We start from the raw sequence: 17,732 nt of genomic DNA on the forward strand, positions 1-17,732 counted from the left end.
CGAAAGGTTTCTAGTTGCGTGCGCGATGAGAAGACTTAAATAGAGTCAGTTTGCCATTGCTCAAAGCTGCTTCCCCGTCCCAGACCCAGGGCCATTGGAACTCGGTCGTACTTTCAGCTTCCTCAACCATATCATGAGAGCAAATGCCCAGCCCCGGTTATTACGGTGAGGACTGCGTGGTGACAGGAAGGATATATCCAATTGCTGGAATACCGCGAAAATTATCACGATGGACGCCAAGCAGACTTCCAGGAGATTTTCCAGCAATACGCGCGCAGCAGCATCATAGTCCCGACGGCCGGCTGCGACCCTAGAGTGCCACTTACCAGAAAGACCGAGACATCTCCCAAGGAACCCCGCAATTTCGACGCCGGCAAAAGCCCTTAGCGAGCATGGCATGGCATGCCCACGCGATTGGCAAGGTCTTTCTTGGGGCACCTCCAACAAACCGACTCATGAAAAGCAAAGGGCCGTCAAAGAAAGACTAGAGTCTCTGTGGAAGACGTCCGGAAACACCAATGGAAACCCTGATGTAAACCGGATATCAAAGGCACTAGCAAAGATGGCTAAAATTTGGTTTATTCGGGCAAACAGCAACATGTACACAGCAGAGCCTATGCGTCCGTCAGTGGGAATACAAATCCCCTAATGGTGACTACATGTGCTCACAGGCTTTGTCAGTCGCGAGGGATGACGGTGATTATTTACTTACCGAGTTATCCAATAGCTACTCCTTGCCGCTCCTCGGCAAGAACTGCCATTAGTCATTAGATGACTTTCAACAGATCACTCTACATATTGAGGTCGAAGATGCTAACACGGGCGACCACCGCGCGCCGCGGACAGCTTTTCTATAAAGAGGCTGAAAGTTCGGGCTCGACGTTGCCGATCCGCTCTGAGGATGCTCTCTGTCTGGGGGCCGTAGCACGATCTCACCGCAGTCACGTACGACGTCAGGTGGTGCTGGTGGATTGTCGAGATGCGATGAGGAGTAGATGACACGGCCGGCTCTATCATCTGGCGAATCGAAACGGAGACAGATGGACCTAGGCCGGCTTGGATGGGGACAACCCCGAGGCTGCCACGACTGGTGGAAGCAAAGATCAAGTTGCTGCCGGATGCGATCGACTCCCTGTAAATTGCCATTGTCGGTGTTTCCGGGGCTTGGGCGGCGGATCCCGTCGCCTCCAGGGGTTATCTCGACGGGACTTGGGTTCACATCTCGGTGAGGATCGACGGTGAATCGAAGGATTCGAAAGCCGTCCGAGGAATGTTCAATTTCGACGGCGCGGCGTGTGTCCGTCTTGTAGCCGTTGTTGTCGTAGTTGTCGAGCCCATCGCGAGGGGGCATCTCGCCCTCGCCGCCAATGCCTTAGGTGGGAAGGAAAACGCGAAGTTGGATTCATTTTCCGAGGTATAGCTCGTCCAAGGTTGGAGAGCAGAGATCGTTAATATCAATAAGTGGAAGAGAAATCGGGTTAGACGATGAGATGGGGGAGCTCCAGCGCAGTCAATTCCAGAGAGAGGAAAAGTTGTTATATATAGTATTTTCCGTTCGCAGTCCTACAATGGAGACTTGAGGTAGTGAGCCAAGTATAACATACAATATCGAAGCACAATTAAAAGTGCCATCTTTACAACTTATAAAACAAAGACGTAGCTAAATTATAATGTACAAACCGCAGATAAAAGAGCCAGACTGTTTCTTAGAAGACACTGTAGCTATACCTAGACGAGGAGCCTCTTCTTTGTAACTCTCGGTACTTATTCTCCTATTGCTACTACACCAGCTCTTCTCCCTGAAGACGAGAGTAGTTTTATAAAGCAGTCCACAAATGAAATGACTAGGGCCTTTAAATATATATATAAAGTAATATCTCATTACTTACTCCTAATCACAAGCCGCAGCCTAGGCAAGAAACAAAGGGAGAAGATGAACTTTCCAAGAAACTTGAAAGCGGTTCCAGCCGCAGATATGAATAAAGAGAAGGCGACATCATCTGAAAAACCACATACCAGTTAAAGTTCTTGGAGTGACAAGTTATAGAAAGCGGAGAAGGAGATTATGTCTCTTCCTATCTTTGTTACTGGAAGGCTGCCCCCCTTTCTGACTGAGATATATATCTGGTTCATCCCGCTGAGTTTTCCCGCCGGGGGTGAGACTGCCATTCGGAGTTTCTACAGCGCTGAGTCTAACGAAAACGCGAGGCATCAAAGGCAAACACGAAAGCAACCCCGAGCGTTTCAACGAAATGTCTTGTACACGTTCACGCCGAGCTTGCAATAAGGTACCAAACGGTACCAACCGGGGAGATGAGGACGATATAGAATTTGAAAGTCGGGCAGCCGACGAGACAGGTTCGTTTAGGCCCCAAATGTGTTTCCGTCGATGTCCCAGGCAATATCTGCGAGAGACCCATGGGGTGGGTGAAGATGATCCAGGCCCATATGCCGGCAGATTCAACACGAAAAGAACCCGCAAAAGCCCCACAAAACCGGATGGAAGCAATGTCCTAGGATTAGCCCGGGGAGGGAGCATATTCCCGGAACCGTTGAGGTACCTCGAACGGAAGGAGGTGCTCAGAGTGACACAAGCCTTCTGCTCGGCGTGGGTACTGACGTTAATATGCTGCTCAAGGGTGATCACAAGAGAGCAGCGACCGGCCACGGTCAGAGTGGTGAAGGCGGTAACGTCCACATTTCCTCCTCCGCTGACTATGGCGACAATTCTACACACGAGGCCCGGGTGAAAAGCATTAATAGTACCAGTCCTGGGCAACTCCGCACAGTTGCTATGAATGAGCATATCATACCGACGAGGGAAAAAGCGCCGGGAAATATACAAAACTGGCAGGGCCAGGTCTCTCAGCTCTTGGTCATAGATCTCCTCAAGCCGATGAGTCCGGTCATCGCAGACTACATTATTTCACCCACCCTCGAATTTTCCTGCGGTTTCATCTACGGTTTTTTCCTTGCATTCAAGGTACTTATTTTCCTCAAACTCATGATCCTATTTCTCAATTTCTGTTTGCTTCTTATTTATATTGCTCTCGGTTGGTAGACTCCTCGTGCTAATAACCTAGCGGTTGTCTTCGCCTCGAGCTTGGCAGTGTGTTGAACCATCCTATTAAGCCTTCAAAGCTAACTTGGAGTCGCTGTGTCGTCAGTCACAGCGACCAGGTCAGCCCTTCCGTATAGGCATTGGGGACGATGGAGATGCCGATCTTTGCGTCTCCAGTCATGGTCCTGAGGATGAAGGATATCTTCGGTGGAAACAAATGTCAGAGACTCTAGCAGATGGGGGGCCTACCATATCTAGAACTCTGCTGCTTGGTTCGTCGCATACTTACCCTCGATTATTGTCTACCCTCTTGTCCTTAAGCTAGACAAAAGGCCTGTTATACTCACAAATTTTGACAATGGATGCCGATCTCAAATTATTGTTCAAAACATCAATACAATCATGTCCTTTAGCCTGAAGCCTGCTAACACTTGAACGTCCATGTAACATCCTCCCACCCCTTCCGTCTCGTGATCCGCACGGGATCCTTCTGCTCAAATATCGGCCTCTTCACTGCCGTCCCCAAGTACGAATTTCCCGCCGGCGGCACGGCGACACCAACGACATCATAGCCCAGCGCGAGTGCACTCACCAAGCCGATGTTCTCCGTCTTGGCGAAATTGCGTCCCGGACAAAGATGCTTGCCGCCACCAAAGGGGATCATGGCGCCCCTCCGCTTCTTTTCGTCGACGGCCGTGGCATGAAGGAACCGCTCAGGCTTGAACTCATGCGAGTCGTCGCCCCAGACGTCTGGCACGTGGTGTGCCACTTTAGAGGCCCATTGGATGTTGATACCCTTGCGCAGGAGGTACTCCTGTCCGGTGACGGGGTCACGTATGGTCGTGTCGTTCATCACGCGGCGGGTGCCGACGAGATCGGAGTAGAGGCGTAAGATTTCGCGGTAGACCGCGTGGAGCATGGGACACTCCTTTTCATAAACGGCGAGGTTCATGGTGGCGGCTATTCGGCGACCGTTCGCGTCCGTTTCAACGGTCGTGATGGTCTCAACCTCGGCCCTGACTTGCGATAGTAGAGCCGGGTCGCTCATGACGTGAGAAAAGAGCCAGAAGAGCGTGGGTATCGTGTTGCTTGTCGCGACGAAGAGCATGGACGACTCGGGCTTTGTGAGTTCGTGGTCTTGGAATCCGATGAGACGTTCCTTGGCGCCGCGTAATTTCATAAGAGGCGATACGTCGTCGCCTTGGTCGAGGCCTTTCAGGTAGTACGGCTCCAGGCGCTCTTGGAGGCGGTCGCGCGCTTTCAGAGCCTTGGGGGCCAGGAGATTCGGTGCGAATCCCAGAGCTAGGAGGCCAAGCCCCTTATCAAATTCCCTAAGGGTTGGTCAGACAATTAAAGTTCCTTAAAAGACTACATTCCGAAAACGTACCACAAATCATTCAATGAATCCTTTCCCAACGGGTTTTGGCTCCCAAACATGGACCGTAAAGTCGCGAGAGCCATCAGCTCCCTCAACCACTCGAACCCGCTCTCAAGCGCCAGCCCCTCCCTACTGGAGATATCATTCAATGTCTTGGCAATTTCTTTCAAAGCCGCGCTATTCATGACCGCGAGATTCTCGCCGAGCATGGATTGCTGGATCGTGTGGGAGAATTCGTCCATCGTACCCGGTTGAGAATAGATCTCCACGTGCTTCTTGTCCATGCCCAGGGTTGGGGTGGAGAACTCGACGGCGAAGGGCTCGAAGGAGAGGTTTTGGTTTCTCATGGCGGCGGCGACTAGCCTAGGCTCGTTGATGACGTACATTTTGCCATTGAGCATAGGCAAGGTGCAGATCGGGAGCTTTCTTTCCTGGCTGGAGAGCTCTTTGGTTAGGAACGGCCACTGACTTGAAAAAGGGAAGGGGGGGCTGGCAGGGGGAAGAAAAAAATGAAAAGGCCAACCGACTAAAGGCGGTGAAACATGTTATTCTGTTCCCGCATGAGGGAGAGGATGTGGCCGAGGAACGGGATCGTTGGCGGAAGAACGGGAGGCTCGCGAGGGTCGATGTTCGGGAAAAGTATGCGGCAGACGAGATACACCGCGACCGGCACCGCTGCAGCGGCGGCTGCAGTTGCGGGGTCTACACCCGAAACGGGGTCACTTAGGATGCTCCACATGGTTGCTCGGGGACAAACACATCGGGCTCCGTCCTCAGACGCGTGGAAAAGGGGAAATAAGAAGCAAGGGCGGTGCTGCGATGGCGCAACGAGAAGGTGTGGCAAGTGTGGCTGTGGTTTTGAATCCTTCCAGAACCTGGCTACAACTCCTCATAGGGCCGGGGTTTAATATAATCCGTCAATAAATTATATTATTATTTAAAATCTAACTGCCAGCGATTTAAAATTGTGTATTAATTTTATTTGCATATTTCAATTACTATTATACTTAGTTAAGTACTCGATCAAAATTTTTATATAAAATAGAAAATGTAGAAATATAATTATAATTTATACCGCTATGCTGGCTTCAGCTAGTTCTCCTGACGCAGTATCAACCTCACGTCAGATTGTCCTCAACTCTACACTCTAGAGACAGGTTCAAGTTCATTTTCTCGAAGGCAACGTGCTAAACGAACACCGAGCTCATTAAACACTTCATTGGAAATACTGTGGGGGCAATGCCTGCTTGTGTACAAGGGCGTGGGGATTTACTCACGAAATTGGGGGGCCAGGGGCAGGTGATTTTGCCAAAGAGGGGAGAGAACATAGAGAGATACATCCATCAAGGTTCTTGTTGGAGGGCAACAGGGTCCTTCCACCTGCCTGAGTAGAAGGAATTGCGGTTCAGTGTAAGCAGACCAGAGGACTACTGAAATTTTCTTGACATTCTCCAGTTTTGGCAGGGGGTCATAACAGTTTCTGTGGTCTGATGAAGCAGCTGCATCTACCGAGTTTTGGTCGCCCTCGGCTCGGATTCCATACCTATACTGCTGGCAGTGACTCTCAAGTTCGCCAAGGTCTACGTCCTTGTCCAACGGCCTAGACTTCGTATTCGTGCCGAGATAAGAATTGACAACGATGGCCAAGTCTCCTGCCAGCTCTGATTTTGATTATCACACACTGAATTAATCGAGGAAGCGGGAAACTGTAGACGTCTATGACTACAGACTACTAAGCATTCCTAACGTAGTATACGGGAGTACGTTCGGAATACCGTGTGGCAAGGTCCGAATTGTAATAGAAGCTAGAAGCAGATGAAAACTCCCAAGCTGTCATCGGTGATCTATCTCAATATCCCCCCTCTCCCCATCCCCCCTCTCCCAAAGCGATAGTTATCGGTCGTCCGAACTCTTTGACAGTCGCTAATCGGTGGTTTATCGTGAGTGCTGCCTGCGTCTCTTCCCTATTTCCCGAAGTTGCGGTCCAAATTTATACATCTGTTCAAATTTATTAGCATTTTGGATAGAGACTTTATAGGTCATTTTGGTGAAACGTACGAGCGGGAACGGGATCCCGAAGGCGAGAGTGAGAAAGGCTAAGAGGCCAATGCCCCAGTCGATCCCCAGCGCGTCGAAGAGGTGTTCACCAAAAAGTGGGAATCCTTTCGGAGAAATTAGTTTGCAAGGTGTACTTGGCGGGGCCATTAACCATTTGATTAACTTACCTCCAGCAAACAAGCAACGAAGAGTTGAAACTACCATAGTTCAGCTGAGAGAAGTAGACATGGGATGAAGAACTTACGGGCCGAGATAGCGGATGCTGGAAAATCGAAACAGTCGATAATGTACAGCTGGATGGCAAGCTTGGAGAAGTGATAGATTAGCGTCGAGCGTGACACTTTGCTTCGAGGCTTTATAACATCGAGGACTAACATAGACGTTCATCATTCCAATACTGAAGATAGCGATTCCGACCAGTGGCTACACGTGTTTTTGTTCTCAGAATTAGCAAAGCCTAGCTACGCAGCGACGGATGTGATACCCACCACGATGAAATGTGTCTTGAGAGCCGTGAAGCCGTAGATGAAGAGACCGATTGCCACGAGCAGAGCGCCAGGGAACCCGGCGACGAGACTAGATCGTAGCCCAAGTCAGTTTCGGCAGTAGGGAGCGTCAGTAGGTGTATAAACTGTACCGAGACTCGGCCTTGTAGGGCTTTCCCTCCTTTTTCATCTGTCTGCTGTAGATGGCGTTGAGAAGCTTCGTGGTGGCGAACATGCCGATCATGGCGCCGACGCCCTCGGCGAGAAGGTCGATTCCTACGATCCCTGCAGAGTGGCCGTACCCTTTGCCAAAGACGAAGGAAAACTATTACAGGATCAGCGTTACTATAACCCCACTCTTCCAGGATGTAGGTGGGATAGGATACTTACTGTAACGACGACGAGATAGAGCACTCCAAAGATGCAGGAGAAATATACCGATAAAAGGAGCAAGGCAGGATCAAGAGCGAGGTACATTACTAGCCACGTTTAGAAGGAACTTTCCATTGACGAGAATGTTAGAGAGTTGCGTACCAGGACGGGCGGTTGCAGACGCCAAGTCAGAGAGGATGTGACCTTCCGGGCTTGTTTTCGCAAGATCGAGGACAGTGTACCTTTTGTTATTTCTGTCGTTCCTCTTGAGTCGGGTGAGCTTCCACTTGAGGAGGGTAGGGATGTACGTCTCGCGGAGAAAGAAAAAGGCGACGATCTCTAGCACGGCCGCACAAATGGCCTTAAAAGATGAGAAAGTTTGTCAGTTTTCACGAGGAAGGTATTTGTATCCGGAAGAGGCCAGAACTAACCGGAACCCAGCAAGTCCACCGCCAGGAGGCGCGCTCAGACATCCATCCGCCACAGGCGGGTCCCAGGATCGGACCCATCATGCTGTATCTCATCAATACCCTTCTCCTCTCCCCCCTTTCCAATCGTAGCACACTTACAGCGCCGTTCCAAGGATGGAAGAAGCCGTTGCTCGCTCCTTTAGACCCCACAAATCGGCGAGCACGCCTCCGAAGACAGCAAGAGATGCGGAGCTCCCCACACCGGCGAAGAACCTACAGACAGATAACTGGGCCGTCTTGTCCCACGCGTTAGCATCCTAGACACGCAGGCAAAGGGAAAGAGGGAAAACGAGGCTCGGAGGAGGAAGGGGGTTTCTTAACTGTGTTACAGAAGCCAGAGCCCACGCCGAACGCGATGAAGACGACGTTTCCACCGCTAAGGACCACTCTTCTTCCGAAGACCTCACTCAAGGGTGCCAGCACGAGCGGAGCAACTCCAAAAGCAAACAGAAATATCCCAATTTGGAGGGCGCCAAGAGTAGGATCTGTTTCGTTTATGTCTTCCATTACCGATGGCAGAGAGGGAACGAAGATGGTGCCTGAAACTCTTATTAGAGAGAGAGCGTTTGGCTTATCATGAACAAGGGGGTGGTTGACTTGTAAAGGGAGCCAAGAAGCAGTATGACCCCACGAGAAATGTGGCAATCCATTTTTTCTTTCGTGTCCAGTCCTGTCGGGTATTCATGTTAGATATACATGGGACTGTGGGAATATGTCGCTGGGAAACGGCTAGAGCTGGGGTATATTATTCTATTACCCGAGGGTTCTCGCTATGCGCCTGGCTGAGGACAACTAGGTCTGCGCCGTCCAATTAGCAGAGGAGAACGCCACTAACTTGGTTCGTAAATTGGCTTACCCGGGTCGAGTTGTTCCAGGCCTCGCCCATCGTAGGTCACCCTGTCCGGGTTCGACTCTCGCTCTTGTAGGATTTCCTCGTACCGCGTTTTAACAATTGAGCGAAGGCTAGGAGGGTTGCTTTGGTCCTTCTCTTGAGCTAGCGCCACGCTCGTATCCAAACTCCCGTCTTTGTTTATCTCCATAGCGAATAATACTTGTGGTAGATATCTAGGGCAAGAAAACGGGGTTAGGCGGATAAGGTGTGCGGATACGGGCTCCCATCGAGAACATCAAGACGTCCAGGAAATCAAGTCATATATATATTCGCTTAGAGGCCCTACTCGTGTAATCGGCGGAACGAATGACTGACACGAAATGCTTACCCTGCAACGGTATCCCGTACCCCTGAAAAAATTCCCGGCCGGTGTCGGCAGCGCCGGAGGTGTGGGCGGGCAATAAACCTGCAGGATCGGAGATAGCATCCGATCGTTTTCGGCCGAGATTCCCCCCCCGCTTTTTAAAAATCACCAAAACATAACGTACGGCAGAATTTATTGCTCGAATGATCGGATATAAGACTTGGCATCATCGGCCGACTCTTTCCATCCCCTCTTTATCCCTGAAGTCCCCAGAGCCTTTCGACTCAGCCATGACGAACGCGGAAAAACATCACGCACGCGCTCGGCCGATCTCCGCGTGCTTGCGATGCCGCAAGGGTAAAGTTCGCTGCGACAGGACCAAACCTCAATGCGAGCGCTGTAGCCGCGTGGGGGTACAGTGTTTGTACTCTCCACCCGATGAGCCCCAAGACATCCAGCATGATGGCAGGGATGGACACGATGATTCGAGCTCTATGCGTGACATTGGCAATCAGAAAGCCCCCAACCAGGAGCACGGAGAGGAGAACACCGCCCCTGCGGTGGGGGAGCGGCCTCTCGACCACCTGGACGCCCCGCTCAGTCGAAATCGCCCCATCATATCATGCGTGCGCTGCCGAAAACATAAAGTACGCTGTGACAGAAACGTTCCGTGCAGTCGCTGTGCAAGACTCAAGAAGGGCTCGGAATGTATCTACCTCCATGGGAATGGAGCTAGTTCCAGTTCGACCCTGGCCGATAGTACAAAGGATATTGCCGTGACTTACGAGGACAAGCAGTGGAATCAGCGGTTCCGAACCCGGGCGCACTGGGGTACGCTCCACCGTGAGGTGAGTTGATAGGTCGTCTAGCCTAAGATGAGAGAGCGCTGTGGATCTAACAATTCTTAACAGATTCAAGAGTATCTGGTGACCGGCGGAAGACGACCATTCCTGCACGACTTCCACCCTGGGGAATCTCGCCCGTGTATATCTCTCTCCATCAACTATCCTTTTTGCAATGGCCCAGGCAATAGCAAATCCACCGAATCCATTCTCCGTGGGCTACCCCCAGAGTCGATGCAGCGGGAGCTAGTCTCACTTTATATGGAAACTGTGGAGGAAGGGTTTCATTTCCTCAACCGAACCCTTTTCGAGGCGGAGCTCAAAGAGTTCTGGTCAGAGGAAAAGACTCCCGGCGACGACTGGCTTGCCCAATTCCTGCTGGTCCTCTCCTTAGGGTGCCTGTGTCGCAACTCCATCACCGAAGAGGGTAATGGGGATGATAACACAGGGGGGCTATATAACACTTTACCCTCTCGACTCGTAAACGACGCTCAGATATGCCTTCGGAAGACACCGTTCATGCTCCGGCCTACCCTCGCCACTATCCGGACACTGTGTCTTACGGTCATTGTCAAGCAGATATACGGCATGTCGTGCCATGAGTCTGATACTTGTTGGCCGCTAATGGGCACGATTGTTAGACTCTCTATTGGTAGGGGTCTCCACTTGAGCGCCGATGCGGATGGGAAAAGATTATGGGCCACAGTTCTGTACCTTGATATGAGACAGTCGCTTATGTGTGGAATGCCCCTTCTCCTGCCACCCGGAGATATATCAACTCTCTCTCATGGAAAGAACATGGAGACTTCAATTTCGGACGATGGGGAGGTTATGGGGATTGGAACCAGTGCCATTGACCGGATAATTTTGGGGAGCACAGGCTCTATTTTACTCAGAGCTCTAGAACTTGCCACCTTCGCAGACGAGTCGGTCTCATACCAACAGGTCATGGAAGTCGAGTCCCGGCTCCGAAATTACCTCCAACGACCAATCGCCAATTTCCATACGTCTCATTTCCATCCCGTCGAAACAACTGGTGCATCTCCACATCACGACCTCGAGTCCTGCACCGTCGACATATTCCTCCGCCAAACGCTTCTCGCCTTAACCTCCCGCTTCGCCCTCCTCACCAACTCCTCGATCCTCTATCCAGCTTGCCACATATCCTCCCTCGAAAGCGCTCTGGCCATCCTCTCCCACCAGCGTACCCTCCACGAAGTCGACCGCACGGCGGCGGCCTGGTTCGCGGGGCTCTTCCGGTTCGACTTTTTCACAGCCGCTATGACTCTCTGCTGTCAACTGGTGCGGGATGATTCGGCGCTCGACGTGGCGATCGGGGGAGAGTCGGCGCCCAGAGGGATGGTGGTTGAGGCGTTGAGGTCGTGCAGGGAGTTATGGAGAGGGGAGGGGGCGTTTTCGGTGTGTAATGCGAGGGCTTTTGGCATTATTGACGAGATTTTGGGTTTACTGGAGGAAGCACCAAGCGGCAATACACGGAAAGTGGGATAGTATAAATCCTAAGTCGGTATCCTTCCTATTGAGGATCTGATCATAGCACAGTATATCCCATTTCTTGACAGGGCGCAGGCCTGAGACGTACGCGGTACCTGACCGAGATACTCCAGGACTGAGATAGAACTGGGCTACAGACATCTGATAAATATAATCTTGTTGCGCGGAGTGCTTCAGATAAGGAACGCATTCAAGCCCGGTTCGAAAAAGAGGCAGAGATTACATGTATACACTGGCCTACAGAATAAGATGTTTATATATAATATTATAACCGTACAGAGGAAATTATATGTTTATCTTATTATAGGTTCACTTTTGAATAAGTGATATATATTGCGATTTGGCAATTTTACTCATATCCAACCTTGGCGTTGCTCGGAGGAAGACTCTTCGAGTTTGCACAATGAACCCGTAGAACTCGGTACTAGACTGCACGCGCGCAGGTGGATTTAAATCCCGAGAATTTGGGCCGAAGGGTCTACTCGATTGACTTTAAGAGCTTTAAGAGCTTTATTAGCTGGCCAACGCGGCGAGAGAGAAGAGCGGGCGCAGATAGAAGTTCAAGTCAATTTCGTCTTTTTCCAGAAGCACTGCAGGGTAGAGAAACACGCCACTACTTCGTCTCACTTCAGATGCGCGAGGTTGCATGAGGAATTATTACGCAAAACCGCGGGAGTGATTTCCAAGTGCCGGGATTTCCAAAATCCAGGTCTAGATGCAACCTCAAAGAGGTGGCTCTCCGAATTTCTCCACCTATGAAAATGCTGATCAAGTCGAGCGAAGCCCGGAGTGACGATCAAAGGGACCATAACCCTGCGAGTTTTTTGGCTGAGGATTTCAACGAGCGAAAAAAAATTCGTCAGTACCTTTGTTGAGAATACTAATATTGAGAGAACCAGAGGAAAACCGGACTTCCCATACCGATTGATGGAGCGAGGCAGTTGGACAGCGCAGCGCAGCGCTCAGAGGATCGGAGCACTGTTCAATAGGCACATTATCCGGAGTTGACGATAATTAATCGTTCTTTGCGAAGTGGGCAGAGGCTCCTTCACCCTGATCCCTGTCGAACGACGTCGCTGATGTTGCCCTATGATCCAAGTTCCCTGCCCTGGCAAGTGCACGCCGAACCTACCCAGTTTCCCAAGTTATCCTGGTCGCCTCTGTATCCGTGGTTAGAATGATTGGAGGGAATTGAGCCACTCGTACCTCTATAGGACCTGGAATTTTATCAAAAGGAGCACGATAATCCTTGAATCGCGGAGATTACTTGACCGAATGCTCTCCAAGAGGTGGCAAATCAAGCTCGGGTCCAACGGCGAGAAGCCACTAGCTCCGCATGGGTCAAGTCTCCCATCACGGTCGTAGTGGCCGGTGAACTCCTGGGCTTGGAGGTATGTATATAGAGCTCTCATAGTCCCGGTCCACCGACAACTGTTCATTGCTCATCCGCATCATCTGCAAACGAGATCCTTCCGTTTTCATTGGACAAGGCATCTTCAGCCATCTAGACTTGTCCCTTGCAGAGAGCCAGCGCTATTATCTCGAGATGAAATCGATTCTCCTAGCTAGTCTCGCCGCGTGGGGCGCGTATGCCCAGAGCGGAGCATGGGGCCAATGCGGCGGTATCAACTGGTCTGGCCCTACGAGCTGCATCTCGGGCTATACTTGCGTTTACCAGAATGACTGGTACAGCCAGTGTCTTCCCGCGTCTCAAGTCCCGACGACGACTACCAAGGCGCCAAGCACGACCCTGACTACCAGCACCCGCCCTCCCACGAGCACGTCTAACCCTGGAAATGGGTCTAAGAAAATGAAGTGGGTCGGCGTGAACCTTTCCGTTGCCGAGTTTGGCCAGGGTACCTACCCTGGGACTTGGGGCAAGGAGTTCTACTTTCCCGACAACAATGCTGTCTCGGTACGTTGGTGCATCCTGACAAGAAGGCTACTGCTCCAACAAGGGAGCCATTTGCGATATGTTCATATTGGATTAACCTGTACTGCAGACCCTTATTTCCCAGGGCTACAACACCTTCCGTGTTGCCTTTGCCATGGAGCGTATGGCTGTCGGCAGCTTGACGAGTAACTTCGACCAAGGCTACCTGACCAACCTCACTGCCACGGTCAACCACATCACCCAAAACGGCGCCTGGGCCGTCCTCGACCCCCACAACTTTGGGCGATACAACGGCAACGTCATCACTGATACCAACGCCTTCAAAGCCTTCTGGGTTAAGCTCGCCACCCACTTCAAGAACAACGACAAGGTCATCTTCGACACCAACAACGAGTACAACACCATGGAGTCATCTCTCGTTTTCGACCTCAACCAGGCTGCCATCAACGGCATCCGCGAGACCGGAGCCACCCAGTACATTTTCGTCGAGGGTAACTCGTGGAGCGGTGCCTGGACCTGGACCCAGATCAACACCAACCTTGTCAGTCTGCAGGACCCCCAGAACAAGATTGTCTACGAGATGCACCAGTACCTCGACTCTGATGGCTCCGGTACTTCCACGGCGTGTGTTTCCAACACCATCGGTGTCGAGCGTGTCACCGCCGCGACCAAGTGGCTCAAGGACAATGGCAAGGTGGGCTTCCTCGGTGAGTTTGCTGGCGGCGCCAACGCCAACTGCAAGGAGGCCGTCACCGGCATGCTCAACCACCTCCAGGACAACAGCGATGTTTGGCTGGGCGCTCTCTGGTGGGCTGCGGGTCCCTGGTGGGGCAACTACATCTACAGCTTTGAGCCCCCGAGCGGAACCGGCTACACGTACTACAACTCTCTGCTCAAGCAGTATGTCTAAGAAGCTGTGCTGACCGTGAGTTCGATGTTGGACCGTACCCTGTATGTACATATTTCTTGCTTGTATATATCTTTCTGGGACAGGAAACAAAAATGGGCGAGATGCGATGGCAGCATGATGGTGGTGTCTCCCCCCAAAATGACTGATGGATTACCTTCGATATATAAATTAGGGCATTATTTTCCTCCTCGATATTATGTTGCAGATTTGCGCCCTTTTGTGAACCAACTTCGCATTGTGTTGTGACTCAACTCGTCCATGACGTGACGGTCCAGACTCTCCGAGCTTGTTTTGCCTCGGGAACTCGAGTAATTGGCTAATGCTGCACCTGCAGTAGGTTAAGTGGTTCCTCATCATAAGCAGACGTAAGAATATGACATGACAGAGTCGAGTATCTCCGAGGACTTCCTGTCCCCCTCTTTCGCCGCTCATCTTAAAATTCAACGTCATCCCCCTGTCGATTAAATCCAAGCCCATCCACCGCACCGGGCCAATACTCACAAAGTGTCGAACTTGAACCCATCTGGCTATTCGTAAGGCAAAAAAAAAAAAAAAATGCCATCCAAGCAACTGGCCGCCACGAATAAACTTCTAAGGGCCTATCCATGGACCTCCAAACCCCTCATCGTCTTGGCGCCGATGCGCCCGGTATCCGGCCCGCATCTTGCCGTCGCCGTCTCTCGGGCCGGGGGCCTCGGCTTCATAAATCCCAACGGAACACACCAAGGCATAATCGATGACTTCGAAGACGTGAAGAAATTACTAGAAGCGCAAGATACATCTAGTGACGCCCTCTCCAAATTCGCTTCCGGCGGTCTGCTGCCCGTTGGAATTGGCTTCATCGTTTGGCGCGACGATAAGCAGGTGGCGCTGTCGACGGTTGAAAAGTATCGACCTGTCGCTGTCTGGCTATTCGCACCACGAACTGGCCAGGGGGAATTGGACGAGTGGATATCGGAATTGCGCAACGTCTCTCCGCAGACCCAGATATGGATCCAAGTTGGTACCTTGGGTGAGGCAACTGCCGCCGCAAACAGCAGTTCGCCCCCTGATGTGCTGGTAATACAGGGTACTGAGGCTGGCGGGCACGGAAGAACTAGTGATGGACTTAGCATCGTCACGCTGTTCCCGGAAGTGGCGAATGCTATTCGCGGCTCGGGTATTCCTCTTATCGCTACCGGAGGCATTGCCGACGGTCGGGGAGTCGCAGCGGCGCTGAGCCTTGGAGCGGCGGGTGTCGCCCTGGGCACCCGGTTCATCGCGGCCACCGAGGCTCGCGTTAAAAAGGGATATCAACGGGCGGTCCTTGACGCAAAGGATGGCGCCAAGTCGACGGTCCGCACGACGATATATAATCAGCTCCGCGGAACCAACTGGCCAGAGCAGTACAGTCCCCGTGGAGTTACGAACCGTACCTGGGATGATTTCCAGGCCAAGGTTCCATACGAGGAGCTGAAGAAGGCCTTTGATGAGTCTACCAAAGCCGGGGATGAGGGCTGGGGTATTGAAGGGCGGCAGCCCACGTACGCTGGTGCGGGTGTCGGGTTGGTTGACACTGTTGCCGATGCCGAAACAATTGTCAACAATTTGAGGAAGGATGCGATAAGCATTGCAAAGGCAGTTGCAGAGTCCTTTGAATAGAACTGGAATGTGGTTAGAGAACAATATATCTATATCTAGTCTATGATTTTACCTCTTTTACCTCCCCACTAGCTTTCATGCGTGGATGGACGTGTCTCCCTGTAGTATGATCGTTCGGGAGTTGTGAGTTCTCCAGACGGGCCGGATCCATCTTCGTGTCGCCTAGGATCCGTCCAGTCACTTGATATAACAACCTCGACATCTTTTCTTATGCGACCAGAAACTCCCTCCCTATCGATTATCCCGTCTTGCGAGGTCCCGTCGTTGAAACAGCCATCTAAATCTTCATTGATTCCCCTACTCCCCACTTGAGTGGTGACACTAACCTGATGTCGATGTGGCCGCCAGTCCGAGCTGTGACAAAAATCAGAAAGCATCATGCTTTCGAACTCGGGTCCTGATGTTTTTCTTTTCTTCTTATCACTATTTAAGATCCTCCTCAACCGGCGGTAGACCAGAGTCCAAATCATGGGCAGGTTTGAAGTGAAAACGGCGACAAACGATTCTCGGACGGCCCATGATGAGGCCCTCGTCGGACCGGTAATGGGGTTCTAGACGGGGCGGTCGTTAATACGTAGTTTAGCGTGAATTGCTGGGGTAGAATCGGGGTTCCGGTACCGGCCTACCATTAGAATCAGGATGCATCGGAGAACACCTGCGATCATGACGAAAATTGCACCAGAGAAGAGTACGATAAGTCCGATCTTCTTGATGACTGGCAGCTTGGCACACCAGAGTATGGGAATAGGCGTCAAGACGAGGTACGCATCGGTGGATATATTCAAGGTGATCGTCATGAAGATGTCGAGCTTGGATAACGCGGGCTGGCAAAGGTCTAAACGTGCAGTTAAGAGAGATTCGGTTAGATAAGTTCGGATGATGAGCCTCGGGTGGCGTATCACGACTCGAGGGGGAACACCCTTGAATCAACAAAGGCTTACTTCCTGGGTCTGGGTATATTTGCCAATTCTTCGACATTTTAGTGCAGCCGAACAGGATCGACAACAGCACCGCGAGGTAGGTGACGACGATGGCGACGAAACCAATCATCAACCGCGTGTGATACCCAAACAATCCACCCTGGAGAACTCAAATTAGTATGCTCGTTCGTGCCCGTTGTGTTGTCGCTTTCTCGTGGCAGGCTCTCCGACCGGGTGTATTACTCACAGTCAGACGAAGGTAGAATGCACACCAGGCGGCCTTGATCATCCAGAGCACGGTCACATACATGCTCCAACCTGCGACCTGGATTTTGGATCCCAGCACCCTAATCTAGCGCGTTAGCATAATCCGAGGAACCTGAGCGGTAAGATTAAATTGCTGACCTCCAACGATACTCATCGCTATCGGGAGACAAACCTGCTCTCTCCTCGTCCGTCATCCCACTATTCGCCAAGCCATGTGCCGAGGTCGCGACGATATGGGCGAGTGTAGTCTCGATCGCGTAGGGGATGATGACGAGTAACATCAGGTAGTCGTCGATCCAGAGGCCTTTCCATCTAACCAGCCTCCATCGTGCGTACGTTCGGATGAGGATGGTCACAATCCCGAGAGCGAGGAACGTCCAAGCTTCGGTCGAGAATGAGTTCATAGCTGGGACATTGGCCTGGGATACGGCCTCGTGGAGGGTTTGGCGCACATTAGTGTCGGCCAGTCAAGGAAATGAGGCAACCTAGGAAGTGAACAGAGGCCGAATGACGATAAAATCGAAGTTTGTTGGAATGGGATTTCCTAAATACTTGTTGGATTCCTGGTCGGATGGAGTGCCAAGCTAACTAGATCGGAGATCGCGGCGAAAGTAATCTAGACATACTGTCCAAGCTCAATGGTCTTGTGACTTTGGCTTGGGGATGCAGGAACTTGATTGTTCATCATTATTTTGGCCAAGCTGCTCGTACCTGTGCTCGACCAGG

General features: G+C 51.5%; 6 protein-coding genes across 6 annotated transcripts; 2 read left to right on the forward strand and 4 right to left on the reverse strand.

Annotated features, from left to right (window-relative positions):
- Nucleotides 1–727: 727 nt before the first annotated feature.
- On the reverse strand, nt 728–1,351 carry SAPIO_CDS0359 (uncharacterized protein; the record flags this gene model as incomplete). The annotated part of the gene is made up of 2 exons (XM_016783162.1): nt 728–754; nt 950–1,351. 2 exons carry the CDS (start codon nt 1,349–1,351, stop codon nt 728–730), a joined length of 429 nt encoding a protein of 142 aa, XP_016646362.1.
- Nucleotides 1,352–3,485: 2,134 nt separating this feature from the next.
- SAPIO_CDS0360 (Prostacyclin synthase) lies at nt 3,486–5,178 on the reverse strand (the record flags this gene model as incomplete). The annotated part of the gene is made up of 3 exons (XM_016783163.1): nt 3,486–4,392; nt 4,449–4,874; nt 4,967–5,178. 3 exons carry the CDS (start codon nt 5,176–5,178, stop codon nt 3,486–3,488), a joined length of 1,545 nt encoding a protein of 514 aa, XP_016646363.1.
- A 1,780-nt stretch (nt 5,179–6,958) lies between these two features.
- SAPIO_CDS0361 (uncharacterized protein) lies at nt 6,959–7,863 on the reverse strand (the record flags this gene model as incomplete). The annotated part of the gene is made up of 5 exons (XM_016783164.1): nt 6,959–7,073; nt 7,135–7,307; nt 7,373–7,461; nt 7,517–7,715; nt 7,786–7,863. 5 exons carry the CDS (start codon nt 7,861–7,863, stop codon nt 6,959–6,961), a joined length of 654 nt encoding a protein of 217 aa, XP_016646364.1.
- Nucleotides 7,864–9,310: 1,447 nt separating this feature from the next.
- SAPIO_CDS0362 (uncharacterized protein) lies at nt 9,311–11,371 on the forward strand (the record flags this gene model as incomplete). Its single annotated transcript, XM_016783165.1, has 2 exons — nt 9,311–9,868; nt 9,932–11,371. The coding sequence occupies 2 exons, from the start codon at nt 9,311–9,313 to the stop codon at nt 11,369–11,371; spliced, it is 1,998 nt and encodes a 665-aa protein (XP_016646365.1).
- A 1,549-nt stretch (nt 11,372–12,920) lies between these two features.
- On the forward strand, nt 12,921–15,819 carry SAPIO_CDS0363 (Xyloglucan-specific exo-beta-1,4-glucanase; the record flags this gene model as incomplete). The annotated part of the gene is made up of 3 exons (XM_016783166.1): nt 12,921–13,289; nt 13,378–14,168; nt 14,775–15,819. The coding sequence occupies 3 exons, from the start codon at nt 12,921–12,923 to the stop codon at nt 15,817–15,819; spliced, it is 2,205 nt and encodes a 734-aa protein (XP_016646366.1).
- A 551-nt stretch (nt 15,820–16,370) lies between these two features.
- SAPIO_CDS0364 (uncharacterized protein) lies at nt 16,371–17,410 on the reverse strand (the record flags this gene model as incomplete). Its single annotated transcript, XM_016783167.1, has 4 exons — nt 16,371–16,654; nt 16,761–16,899; nt 16,987–17,086; nt 17,145–17,410. The coding sequence occupies 4 exons, from the start codon at nt 17,408–17,410 to the stop codon at nt 16,371–16,373; spliced, it is 789 nt and encodes a 262-aa protein (XP_016646367.1).
- Between the last annotated feature and the right edge of the window lie 322 nt (nt 17,411–17,732).

Source organism: Scedosporium apiospermum (assembly GCF_000732125.1).
Source record: "Scedosporium apiospermum strain IHEM 14462 chromosome Unknown SEQ_SAPIO_0022, whole genome shotgun sequence".
Classification (NCBI taxonomy): Eukaryota; Fungi; Ascomycota; class Sordariomycetes; order Microascales; family Microascaceae; genus Scedosporium; species Scedosporium apiospermum.